Below are 12,441 nucleotides of genomic sequence, written 5' to 3' on the forward strand. Positions count from 1 at the left end.
TTGATCATACTGTCATTTCACTCCCTCTTAAAATAATTCTTCTCCCTTGGCTCCTGTACATTGCACTTTTTGGTGGCTTTTTTTCAGTCTAATTTTCCAGTTTATTCTCCTCTAACTGCCATTCATTGTCAGAAATCCTCACGGTAGAATGGCTTCTTTCCATCCATGCCAGAGCTCCCTCCCTGGTTGATGTCGCCTTCCCCACAGCAGCCCAACCAGCTACATGCCAGTCACTCTCACTCATGTCTAACCTGGAGCTGACCTCTGAACTTTACACTGATATCCTACTGTCTATTGGACAACTCCACTTGGGAATCTCAAAATGATTTCATAGAACCTTAGCTCTCCTCTCCCAAACCTGGTCCTCAGCCATCTCCTCCTTTCTCAATGAAAGATATCACCAGTATTCAAAGCCAGATACAAAGGAAGCATTTTTATCTTCTGCGTCTTCCTGTCCTTGCTTCTTCTCAGGTTCATCCACTTTGCGCATCTCTACCATCATGAACCTAGTCCCCACAGCATTCTCTCTCACGCAGACCTCTGCAGTAACCTCCTCACTGGCTTCGCTGCGTCACTTGCCTCTCTAACCCATTTCCGAGAATGATCTTTTCAACTCTCAAATCTGATTATATTTTTCTCTCCTTAAAATCATTCCATAGCTTCCTGACACTCTTGGGGATGAAGTTCAAATGTGTTGAACATGGATTGCAAGTCCCAACATGGTCTGCCTCAGGCAATTCTGAACTCCCTGTATTAGGTCAGTTTTCTAAAACGCATTCACACAGAGAAAAGGGTAGTAATGTCAGTGGTTAGGTTCACAGCCATTGAAGTTAGATTGCCTGGAATCAGAACATACCTCCATCACTTGTTAGCTGTGACTTGGGGAATTTTCATCCCTTTTTTTTTGAGTCTTACATGGAAGATGATAATAATTATAATTATAATAATTATAATATGTACCTCAGAGTTGTTGAAGTTCATATGACATAATATCTATAAAACATTTACCATAGCACCTACTGTATAGTCAGCATGCAATAAACATTAGCTATTATTCATGGCATTTGCTTAAGTTTTTAATTATGTACATGTATTGTGTGTATAATTGCTTAATGCCTGTCTCTCATGTTAGACTATAAGCTCCATGAAAACCAGGTTTCTTTTTGTTAATAATTACATGTGCAAGATCCACCCCAGTACTTGGTATGGTGGCTGCTCAATGCATATCTGTTGAATAAAATAATGAATGAGCGGCATTACCATACGCTGTCTTACTCCAAAGCCCTATGAATAAAATTCTTGACTTGGAACCTTCTGAATTTATATATGGAGAGGTTGGTGATCAGGAACTGAGGGAGGGTGAGCAGGTAGTAGTCTTGTTTTGAAGCTTGAACTGAGATTCTTCATTTGGTTTTGACTATATGATACAAATCATTACAAATAGAAATTTTTCCAGAGATTCTTTTATTCACAGTTTACTTACTACCTTTTCTTTAGCTTATTATTGAATGGTTGATAGCTATTACTGAAAGGAGGGGTCAAAGTCCCCAAACTAATCCTCGGGGTGACCGCTGAAGGTAAGGAATATCATTTGTGATCCAAATTAAATGGAATATTAAGTAAGAAGTGATTTTGGGGTGGGTAACTACTGAATTGTTCTTAAACTCATTCCCAAGAAGGAGTTTGATAAAGATTTTTAACAGTGCTAGCACAAACAATTTAAGAGTATTTAAAAAACATTCATTGGTTGTATGTATTCTAGGATATATGGGCTTTTAGAAATTGTAATATACAAATATCCACCCATTAGATTTGAGATTATTGAGGATTGATGGGGTAGTGGAAGAAACAGGCTAGCTCATAAACAAATGTTAGAAGAGTAAATGTGCATTTTTTGGAGGACAACTTGCCAATTCCTATTAAAAAAAACGTATGGATATAACCAGTAATTTCACTTTTAAGAATTTACCCCAGAAACATACTTGAATATGTTTTTCAAAATACATGAACTGGAATATTCATTGCAGAATTGCTGGTATCAATCTAAAACTGAAAGCAACCTAAGTAATACCAAACTGGCATGTTTATACAGTAGAATATTGTACAACTTTAAAGGAAGTCTTTCTACATGTACTGATATGAGAAAATCTTCAAGATGAAGTAAAAAGTGGAAAACAAAGTACATAATAGCATTAAAGTATAATCTTTTTAGCATAATTGAACAAATGTATAAACACACATAACCATAGACACACAAATGCCAATATATGTAAAAAAATCTCTAAGAGAAATTTGAAAGAAATTTTTAAAGGTGATTGACTTTTGGGTAAGAAACAAGTGAAGCAGGATATTCACTTTTCTTTTTATATCTTTTTGTACTTTTGAAAATTACTAACCATATTCATATACTACTTTTTGTGTAATTTTTTGCCCTGAAGCAACTTTAGTGGATATATACAGAATCAGACTATAGAATATTTTCCTCTTTTTTATGCGTTTCTATATTTAAAAAATATATTTTTAAATAGTCTTAATACTTAATTTTGTTTCACATGGAGATCAAGAAAGTACTAGTTAATCCTATTATTAAATAAAATAATGTGTGTAAGAGCTCTACTATGGACTTTGGCATGTAGTAATTGCTCAATTAATGTTAGTTCCACCTACCCACCCACTTCTAAGTTTCATTCTCTATGTCTCCCTTGATGGATATCTTGGGGGCAACAACAATGGATTTACTCATTTTTGTAGCCCCCAGTGTCCAGTATTGTGTCTAGTTCACAGTAAATACTAAGTTGGATTGAGCAACGACTCTAAGGCGAGCATCCTTTCAACTATTGCCAAGATAAAAAAATTACTAAGAGAGTGAGGAGGTCAGCAAATCCTCTCCCTGCAAATGGAACTATGAAAGTAGATGGAACTCATTTAAAAATAAAAAGATGACCGTTTCAGTGCTTTGGAAGTTGAATAAAGGTATCCAACCATGTTTATGCTTGAAAAATGGCTGACTGTTGGTTATTCGCATACTTACGACTGACTCTAATATTGTGTGCATGGAGGAGAGGCCAAGGGCCCAGCATAAAATAAAAGCCAAGGCAGACAAAAACCACCTAAACTTTGAGTGTGTTCCCCATCCAGCCACAGATCCAATGGCAGGAAACACAAGACTTACTGACATATAAGCACAACCTCTGATCAATCATTTGCTGACCTCAAAGCTAAGCAGATAGAGAGGCAACCCCTCAGCAGCCAGGTTTAAAAATAAAAACATAAAATAAAAAGAGCAGAAACTTTAGAGCCACACACTATAGGGAAGACAGACTTGGCAGATTTAGCCTAGGCAAGTTACTAAACAAAAAAGCAAACAAACAACAGAAACAGCCTTGGATAATGGAGAGATATGAATCCACAGTTGCTGTAATATACTCTCCAAAATGTCCAGTTTTCAACAACAAAATGAGATGTTCAAAGAAACAAGAAAATGTGACCCAGTAAAGGGAAGCCAATAGAAACTATCTCTAAGTGTCTCTAGATGTTGACAAAGACTTTAAAGCATCTATTATAAATATTTTCAAGCAACTAAAAACTATGTTTAAATAATTATAGGAATGTAGAGCAAAATGATTCAGCAAATGGAGACTCTGAATAAGGAAACAGAAATTATAAAAAAGAATCAAGTTGGAGTTTTGGCATTGAAAAGTACAATAATGAAGAAGAACACTCACTAGAGGGGCTCAGCAGTTGATTCAAGATGACAAAAGAATAAAGTTCACTAACTTGAAGATGGATAGAACTATCCTATCTGAAAATGAGAGGAGAAAATGAAAAAAATAAACAGAACTCAGAGATCTGTAGGACAACATGAGATGTATTAACATATGTATAATAGTGTGCCAAAGGGGGCAGAAAAAAATTTGAATAAATAATGGTCGAAATTTTTCCAAATGATGAAAAACATGAATCCACACATCAAAGAAGCATAAAGAACCATAAGCAGGATAAATACAAAGAATGCATACCTTGACACATTGTTGTCAAGCTGTTGAAAAAAAAAAGGCAGAGGAAATAATTGAAAATGGGCAAATGACTTATCACATACATGGAAGCATTAACATAATTAACTGTTGACTTTCCATCTGAATATTGGTGATGAGAAAATAGGATGACATATGCAAAATGCTGGGGGAAAATGCCAACCAAGAATACTATATTCAGCAAGACTATGCCTCAAAAAAAGAAGGCAAAATAAAGATGTTCTAAATAAACAAAGACTGAATAGTTTGTTGCTTGCAGACCTGTCTTACAAGGAATATTAAAGGAAGCCTTTCAGACTAAAAAGAAATGGCACCAGAGAGTAACTTGAATCCACAGGACAAATGAAAAGAACCAGAAATGGGAAATATTTAAGTTAATATAAAAGATTTTATAAATATATTTTTCCTTTCTTCTCTTTGTTAAGTCATAAGGTAATATAAAGTACTACATATAATAGCACATTATTGAGTTTATATAGAAAGACATATAATGACAATATGACAATAATAGCACAAAAGAGGGGAAGAGAATGGAGTTTTATTGGAGCAAAGCTTCTATACAGTGCCATAACTAAGTTGGTAAAAATATGAAATATGCTGTAATAAGTTAAAATGAATATTACAATCCCTAGGCCAACCAATAAGAAAATAGTTCAAAAATATATAGTTAAAGATCAACATAGGAATATAAGTAGTACACATAAAAAATATTTAACAACCAAGGAGAGCATAAAGGAGAGTCAGAGTAACACAGAAGACAGAAGGCATAAAGAAAATAAGTAGCAAAATGGCAAGTGTAGATTAAACCAACTAATAATTACATTAAATGTGAATGGCTTAAATATCCCAATCAAGATGCAAAGATGCAAAGATTACCAATTGCCTAACTAGACAAAAAAGTGACATCCAATTATATGCAATCTGTGTGTCAGATTCAAAGACATAGGTTGAGAGCAAAACAATGCAAGTAACAATATGACAGATAACATGGCTCTCAATAATAGACAAATTAGATTTTAAGATAAGAAATGTTATTAGGAACAAAAATTTTGTAATGATAAAAGTTAATCTATCAGGAAGATATAACAATTATAAATGTATTCATATCTCACAGAAGAGTCTCAAAACACATAATGCAAAAACTAATATAACTGAAGGATAAATACACAACTCAATAATTGTTGGAAATTTCAAGACCTCACTTTTAGTAACTGATAGAACAAATAAACAAAATCAACAAGGGTATAGAAGACTTAAACACTGTCAACCAACTTGGCCAACTGACATCAATAGAATATTCCACCCAATGACTACAGAATACAGCTGCTTTATATACAGCACATGGAACATTCCTCAAGATAGATAATTGGCTATACATAGAATAAATCTAAATAAATTTTAAAGGACTGATAGAATGCAAAGTATATCTGCCCATCACAATGGGATCCAATTTGATATCAACTAACAAAAATCTTGCAAATCCTACAAATATTTGGAAATAAACAACACACATCTAAACAACCCATCAGTCAAAGAAGAAATCACAAGGTAAGTTGTAAATATTTTGAATTGAATAAAAATGGAGACAAAACATATCAAAATTTATGGCATACAGCTAAAGCAGTCCTTAAAATGAATCGTTAAACAGTTATGTCAAAAGAGAAAAGTCTTAGATTAGTAACATAAGCTTCCACTGTAAGAAACTAGAAAAACAAAGAGAAAACTAAACCTAAAGTAAGTAGAAAAAAAGAAATGATAAAGATTGGAGCAGAAATTCAACAAAGGAGAAAAAAACAATAAAAACATAGATGAAACCAGAAATCATTCTTTAAAAAAATGAACAAAATTGAGAAAATGTTGTCTAGAATGTCCAAGAAAGAGAAAGGACACAAATTACCAAAAGCAGGAATGAAAGGTAGGACATCACTCTGACCATAAAGAAATTAAAAGGACTCCAAGGGAACATTCTAAACAATTTTATGCCAAAATATTAGACAACTTCAATGAAACTGACAGATTCCTAGAAGGACACAAATGACCAAACCTGACTCAAGAATAAATAAAAAATTGGAACACACCTATAATACATAAGGAAGTGGAGATAGTAATTAAAAATCTTCCCTCAAAGAAAAACTCAGACTCAGATGGTTTCATGTATAAATTCTATCAAATTCTAAAAAGAGAAATAATGCCAATCCTTTACAAAATCTTTAAGAAAATAGAGGAGGGAATACCTCTGAATTCATCCTATAAGGCAAACATTACTATGATCCCAAAGCCAGGTAAAGGTATCACAAGAAAACTACAGACCAATATTTCTCATTAATGTAGACACAAAAATTCTAAACAAAATATTCACAGACCAACTCCAGCAAAGTTGGTTTAACATTCAAAAATAAATTATGTAATACAACATATTAATAAAGGACAAAAGCACATTATCACATGAAAAGGAACAGAAAGGCATTTAACAAAATCTGGTAGTTACCCAATTAAAAACTTTCAACAAACTAGAAATACATAGAAACTTCCTCATCCTGATCAAATGCATCAAAGAAAAACCCACAGCTAATGTCATGTTTAATGGGAGGGAGAATGAATGCTTTCCTCCTAGGACTGGGAACAAGGCAAGAGTGCCTTCTCTCACAACCTTTATTAAATATTGTCCTGAATGTTATAGCCAGTGCAATAAGGCACAAGAAAAAAATTAAGGGTTTACAAATTGGTAAGGAAGGAGTAAAACTGTCTTTGTTCACAATGATAATGATTCGGTATATAGAAAATTTCAAGGCATCCTCTAAACATCTACTAATAAACAAATTTAACAAGTTAGTAGAATATAAAATAAATGTATAAAAATCAATTGTATTTTTATACACTAGCAACAAACAATGCAAAAATGAAATTAAGAAAAGTTCCATTTATAACGTCATCAAGACAAATACTTTGAAATAAATTTAATGGAAGAAATGCAAATCTGGTACAATAGAACTAGAAGACTGTTAATAGAAATTAAAGATTTATATTCCATATTCATTGATTGGAAGATTCAGTATTGTCAAAATAGCAATTCATCATTAAGATGCAGATGGCAATCTCCCCCCAGGTGATTAGTAAACCTTAGTGTAATCTCATCAAAATTCCAGCTAGCTTTTTTTTGGTAAAAATTAACAAGCTGATATGAAATTTATATGGAAATGCAGAGGACCTAGAATAGCTAAAAAGCCTGGAAAGGAAGAACAAAGCTGGGGGAATTTACACTATCAATTTCGAAACTTACTATAAATCCACAGTAATAAAGATAGTACAGCATTGGTGCAAGGATAATATATAGAACAGTGGTATAGATTGAGAGCCCCAAAATAATTCTGATTACTTATAATCATTAATTTTTTACTATAGCCTCTGATTCATTCATCTTTTATTCTCAGGACCCAGAGTCCATGTCTGGCACCTAGTAGGTGTTCAATGGAAGGTTTATGAAAGAAGGTAAACCTTTAAAACTATATATTGTCAGTGAGAAGAAGTGAGTTGAGGATCTAACACCATGAAGTAGGGACCTGGCCTTTGCTCCAAAATTTACCAAGAGCCCCTCTGGCAAGCTAGGGCCTCATGGGGGCCTGCTGAGGTTTGCACACAGGAAGGGGAAGTGCTGCCTGGCTGCCTGCATAAGGCTCAGGAGAGTGTGGAGCGATGGGAGAGCCCTGGGATGGGAGACAGGAGACTTGGTCTGTCACAGCTCAGCTCCCAACCAGCTTGAGAATTTGTTCCAGGCACGTTTCCTCTCTGTCTGATTTACAAAGTGATAATATAGGTCTAGATCTGGGAGGCATTCAAAAAGTGTTGACAGAGCAATTGCCCCATGCCAAGCAGTGGGGAACAGTGCCCAGCAAAACCCAGCCCAGTCCCTGCTCCTGGGAAGCCTGCACTTTAAGGTAGAGACAGACACAAATGAGGAAGCACACAGAAAAGCACACTTATAGTGTGCAAATTTGGTAAGTGCTGTGAGGAAAACCAACAGACTCCTGAGATGGAAGAGGCCTATTAAGACAAGAGTATAGAGGTTTCCTGGGTGCTCTCAACTTCAACGCTTAAAGGTTTCAAGGGCTCACTCTTTAAAATTGAGTTCAAAATTCTGTGTACAAATATTTTTTCTGATGCAAGGCCTCATGGTGTTGATAAAACTCTCAAAATGCTCTGTGATACACTCATGTTCATAGCAGCATTATTCACAACAGAAGGAAGAAGGAACCCACATGTCCATTAACAGATGAATGGATAAACAAAATGTAGACTATACATACAATTAAATATTAGTTGGCATTAAAAAGGAATGAGAGTTTAATACATGCTATATATAATATGGAACCCTGAAAAATTATGCTGAGTGAATAAGCCAGTCACAAAAGGACAAATATTGTATGATTCCACTTATGTGAAGTACCTAGAGTAGGCGAATTCATGGAGAAAGTAGAACAGATGCTACCAGGCACTGGGGGGAAGGCAGGTATGGGAGCTACCTTTTAATGGGTACAAAGCTTCAGTTAGGGATGATGAAAAGGTACTGAAATGGATAGTAGTGAAGATTACATAATACTGTGAATGTGCTTAATGCCATTGAACTGTACACTGAAAAATGGCTAACATGGTAAATTTTATATTATGTGTATTTTGCCACAGTTTTTAAAAAAAGGTTCTGGAACCTTATAGAGCTTTAGAATCATTAGGTGATCTCTCAGAATACGATGAGCTTTATTAATGTATACTTCCCAGAAACATGAACTAGTGAAGATAAAAATTAAAGATTTATAGGCATCCCTATTTTCTCCATATTTAATAAGGCACACACATCTTTACTTTTTACCTGAAGCATAAATAACGCTTTTACATAACTATATTAAAGAAAATGCATCAATGATTATCCTTTATATTTACAAAAGTCCTTAAAGTTTACCTGGCACAGTTTTGTATGCTCATCCTCAGCAACTAAGAACTTCCAGATATGGGAGCTTTGCTTCTCTTCAGGTAGAGGAAAAGGGCCAAGAACAAAAGGCAATCCCAATCGTGTGCTCCTCAGCAGAGGTCTCTCCTCTGTCTGCTTAGACGGAGCTGGCTGTGGCAACCCTAGCAAGTTTGGCTGCCTTGGGACGTTAGTATACCCAGAAGCTCCTCCTTGTTGATAAAGTGAGCCTCATCAGAGTTAATGGCACTGTGCCTGACACCTTCCCCAGAGCCAGTGCTGTAGCAGGTGTCACACCATTTGACCTGTGGTCATGAGCAGGAATGCAACAGGGATGCAAAAAATACTTCTGAGGCATACTTCTTGCTCAAGAGCCTAAGAATATTGTTTTTTTAAAAATGTTTTAATTAGGGAGGACTGGAAAAACTGCTGTTGAAGCTTTTGAAGTACTCCCAAGAAGACAGGGCTGTTTCAGAAGGGAGGCACCAAAGATACAGCCTGAAGCAGGGAAGCTGGGATCAGCATACACTGAGACACTGTCCCTCCAGCCAAGGCTGTTCCTGGTGATAGGGCGCTGGAACCCATTGTTGTGAGTGGCTCTTTGTCCAGTGCGCTGCGCAGGTACCGCTGACTGACAGGGAAGAAAGTGAGTGGCTTCCAGGGGCGTGGTGGAGCGTGTGCCAAGGGAGTCCAGCACCAGGTTGTATATCAATGTAAAGAAGAGTGAGAAAGAAAGGGGAAGGAAACAGGGAAAGGGAAAGAAAGAAGAGAGTGAGCAGGATCGCAGAAGGAGATGGGGAGAAGGCAGATGAGCTTGCACAGTCACTGTCTTAGAATCCCCTGAACTGTAACTGGCAGTTGCCTTATTTATGAAATACAGCCAAGACACCAGTAACGCAGGACTGATACTTACCTTCTGAATCTTTGTTGTAGAAAACGCCATGTGGATGCAAAGAGTAAGGTCGGGAAGCAAAGTTCTTTAAGTGGACAACAATCACATCACCCACTTCAGCCCTCATGATGGGGCCCAGGAATCCAAGCCAGGGAGGTTTGGGGATCTCCGTGGAATAGGTCTCATCTGTGTAGTGTTTGTAAATAGCCTTTTTGTAAAGACTGCCTATCCTGTTGGGCCCTCTTTCCAGAAATAAGGTTGCAAGTCTAAAAGTAAGAAGGAAAATATTTTACAATTGAAATTAAAAGAGAAATCTTAATAGATTATCTTAGCAGTTCACAGAGGACTTACATATATGATTTCTCACTTGGTGTTTGAACATAACCCTGTAACCTCTGTAGAGCTGATAAGATTCACCTCAATTTACTGGTGAGGAAACTGAGGCACAAATAGTATTCACAACAAAACTAAGGCAAAACCACAATAAAGTCATGCTGTCCATTTGCCCCTTTCATTCAACATGTCCCTCTTCACTTTTTCATTTAAAGAACTTAGTATGCACTTACTACATTCCCGGAACTTTGCTAGGTGCTATGAAGGGATACAAAAAAGTTTATGATCTAATAATGGAAAAATTCAGTAACTGCATAGAGCAGTATGTGAATAAATGCCAGTTGTATTGATGGAGTCTCACCAAGTCTGATAGCTTCCGTATTAACTGATGGATTTGTATGAGCTTTGTTAAAGTTGGGAAAAGCACTATAGATTCAAAAGCTAAAGAAGAGATATTTTCAGGGCTTCATCTTCATTTCCTCAAAGAGATTATGAAATGTTTGTATGCCAAAGACTCAGATACAAGCTCCTAAGTGGTTCCTATCACAGAGGTCCCCAGCAGTCTCTAGCATGAATGGTAGTTTTGCTCAGTCTACAGGCTTTTGAGGATGATGGAGTCAGAGATCACTGTGTTGAGTAGCCAGGCATCCATCCTGCCATGAAGAAGCAAAGATTGGAGATAAAGGAAGATGGAGGAGAGGGCACCTGAATCAACCTGCAGAGACGGATCCAGTGGCTTAAGTCAAAGCAGGAGTTGTCTTCTTGGGTGCAACCAGTCCAGCTCTTCCTCTCAATCGTACTTCCTCCCTTTTTGCCCAATTCCTGTGCCCTCATGCTTCTGCCAGTTCTGAGGATCACCCTTCCCAGAATGCACTGTGTCCTTTTAGCATTCCAAGACTTCCACACATTTTTTTCTTAAGTCTGAGTGGTCTTTCTCATCCTCCACCTGCCAAGCATCCTTCAAAGTCAGTTCAAACTCTTCCTCTTTTCCCCTGCTGTATACACACAGGGCTCAGTTCATGCACAAATAACACACTTACCAAAATGTATTACAGTAAGGTACATACACTTCTGGTTTGTGAGCTCATTGAGGACAAAAATCCTTCAAATATCTTTTTACTTACCATGCTTAGCAATTGCCTGGAGGAGCTGGTGCTTAATGGCTTTGGAATAAAATAAAATTTTAAAAACCTTGAATTTTTCCCCAGATTGGCAAATCAAAGCTGGGATGGTTTTGCAAACTGTATTTGTAAGAAAGTGTTTATTGTCTTATTTGACTCTGAATATCCTCTTGACTCAGGATGGCAAATAGGTTTTAACTTGTATGCCATATGCAAGGAATTGGTAGTGACTGCTTAGAAAAGAAGTCAAGGCTGAGTTCAACCAGAGGAAAGAAGTGCTGTGATCCACTCAAGACGTCCTGGGAATGTGGTGTGGGAGGCCTGTGGGGTACATAGTTGCTCCCCTTGCTCTACACAGACAGCCAGGTAACACAGTACTCCAGGTCTTGGGGTACGGCCTCCTCTACAGCTGGATGACGTCATAATATCACTACTAGCAGAACAGTCACTGAGTTATCTTCTTAGAGCAGCAACAGTTAGGGAGTGGTCTACTCACTTGCCAGGTCTCCTTTGTAACCGAAATGCATGAGGCACTGTATCATGATGCGTGGGCCCAGAGTAGAGTTTGTGGCCACCAGAAAATAGCCAGTGAACTTGTTTTCAGAGACCCGACATGTGACCTTATGAGTTTGGTTTGTTGGGCCTGCCTTCCAACGACTGTTTTCTTTCTCCCGGGGACTTGCTAGCAAACAGAGTTTATAGCCACCTTGCCTTTTTATAAGCTATGAACTGAAGCTTATAATACAACGAAGTTAAAAAGAAAAGCATTTAAAAAGAACATAGCACAGCTTTAAAGTCAAGTCAAAAAGTAATTTCTTCACAGCCTTATCACTTCCGCACTCTAACCAGCTGAGGCCTCCTACCTGCCCCAGTATTGTCCGTGATCAGAAAGAAGCAGCTTCTTAGAATGGGGTTTGGGAGGTGGAAGAAGAAGACCCCGGGGCATGTGCTTTAGTAATAACAGGTGGTTACCTAAATCCCTTCCGAGGAGGACTGGCCCACCATAGGGTAGGCTCTTTCTTCTTGCAGCCAAGGAGAGGATGGGAACTGCCATCACCTGTGCACCTTTGCCTCCTCAGCACTTAGCCTTTCCTGCAAATA

At 37.2% G+C, this 12,441-nt stretch overlaps 1 protein-coding gene and 1 long non-coding RNA gene across 6 annotated transcripts in view; one reads left to right on the forward strand and one right to left on the reverse strand.

The window, feature by feature from the left end:
* Positions 1–12,441, forward strand: part of LOC118971143 (uncharacterized) — a 120,387-nt gene that overhangs the window by 57,583 nt on the left and 50,363 nt on the right. The gene's annotated exons all lie outside the window — the stretch shown is intronic.
* Positions 1–12,441, reverse strand: part of HEPHL1 (hephaestin like 1) — a 69,639-nt gene that overhangs the window by 47,665 nt on the left and 9,533 nt on the right. For 3 of the 5 annotated variants that reach the window (XR_012122485.1, XM_073215842.1, XM_037011651.2), the window contains exon 2: positions 9,908–10,152. Coding sequence is in view for 3 of the 5 variants with exons in the window: in XM_073215842.1 (XP_073071943.1) it covers positions 9,908–10,152 (245 nt within the window). In the remaining 2 variants the exon portion in view is untranslated. Of the gene's footprint in view, positions 1–4,019; positions 4,045–8,988; positions 9,200–9,907; positions 10,153–12,441 lie in introns of those variants that run through there. The other 2 variants (XM_037011652.2, XM_073215844.1) reach the window with 2 other exon arrangements.

Source organism: Manis javanica, chromosome 11 (genome assembly GCF_040802235.1).
Source record: "Manis javanica isolate MJ-LG chromosome 11, MJ_LKY, whole genome shotgun sequence".
NCBI classification, from domain to species: Eukaryota; Metazoa; Chordata; class Mammalia; order Pholidota; family Manidae; genus Manis; species Manis javanica.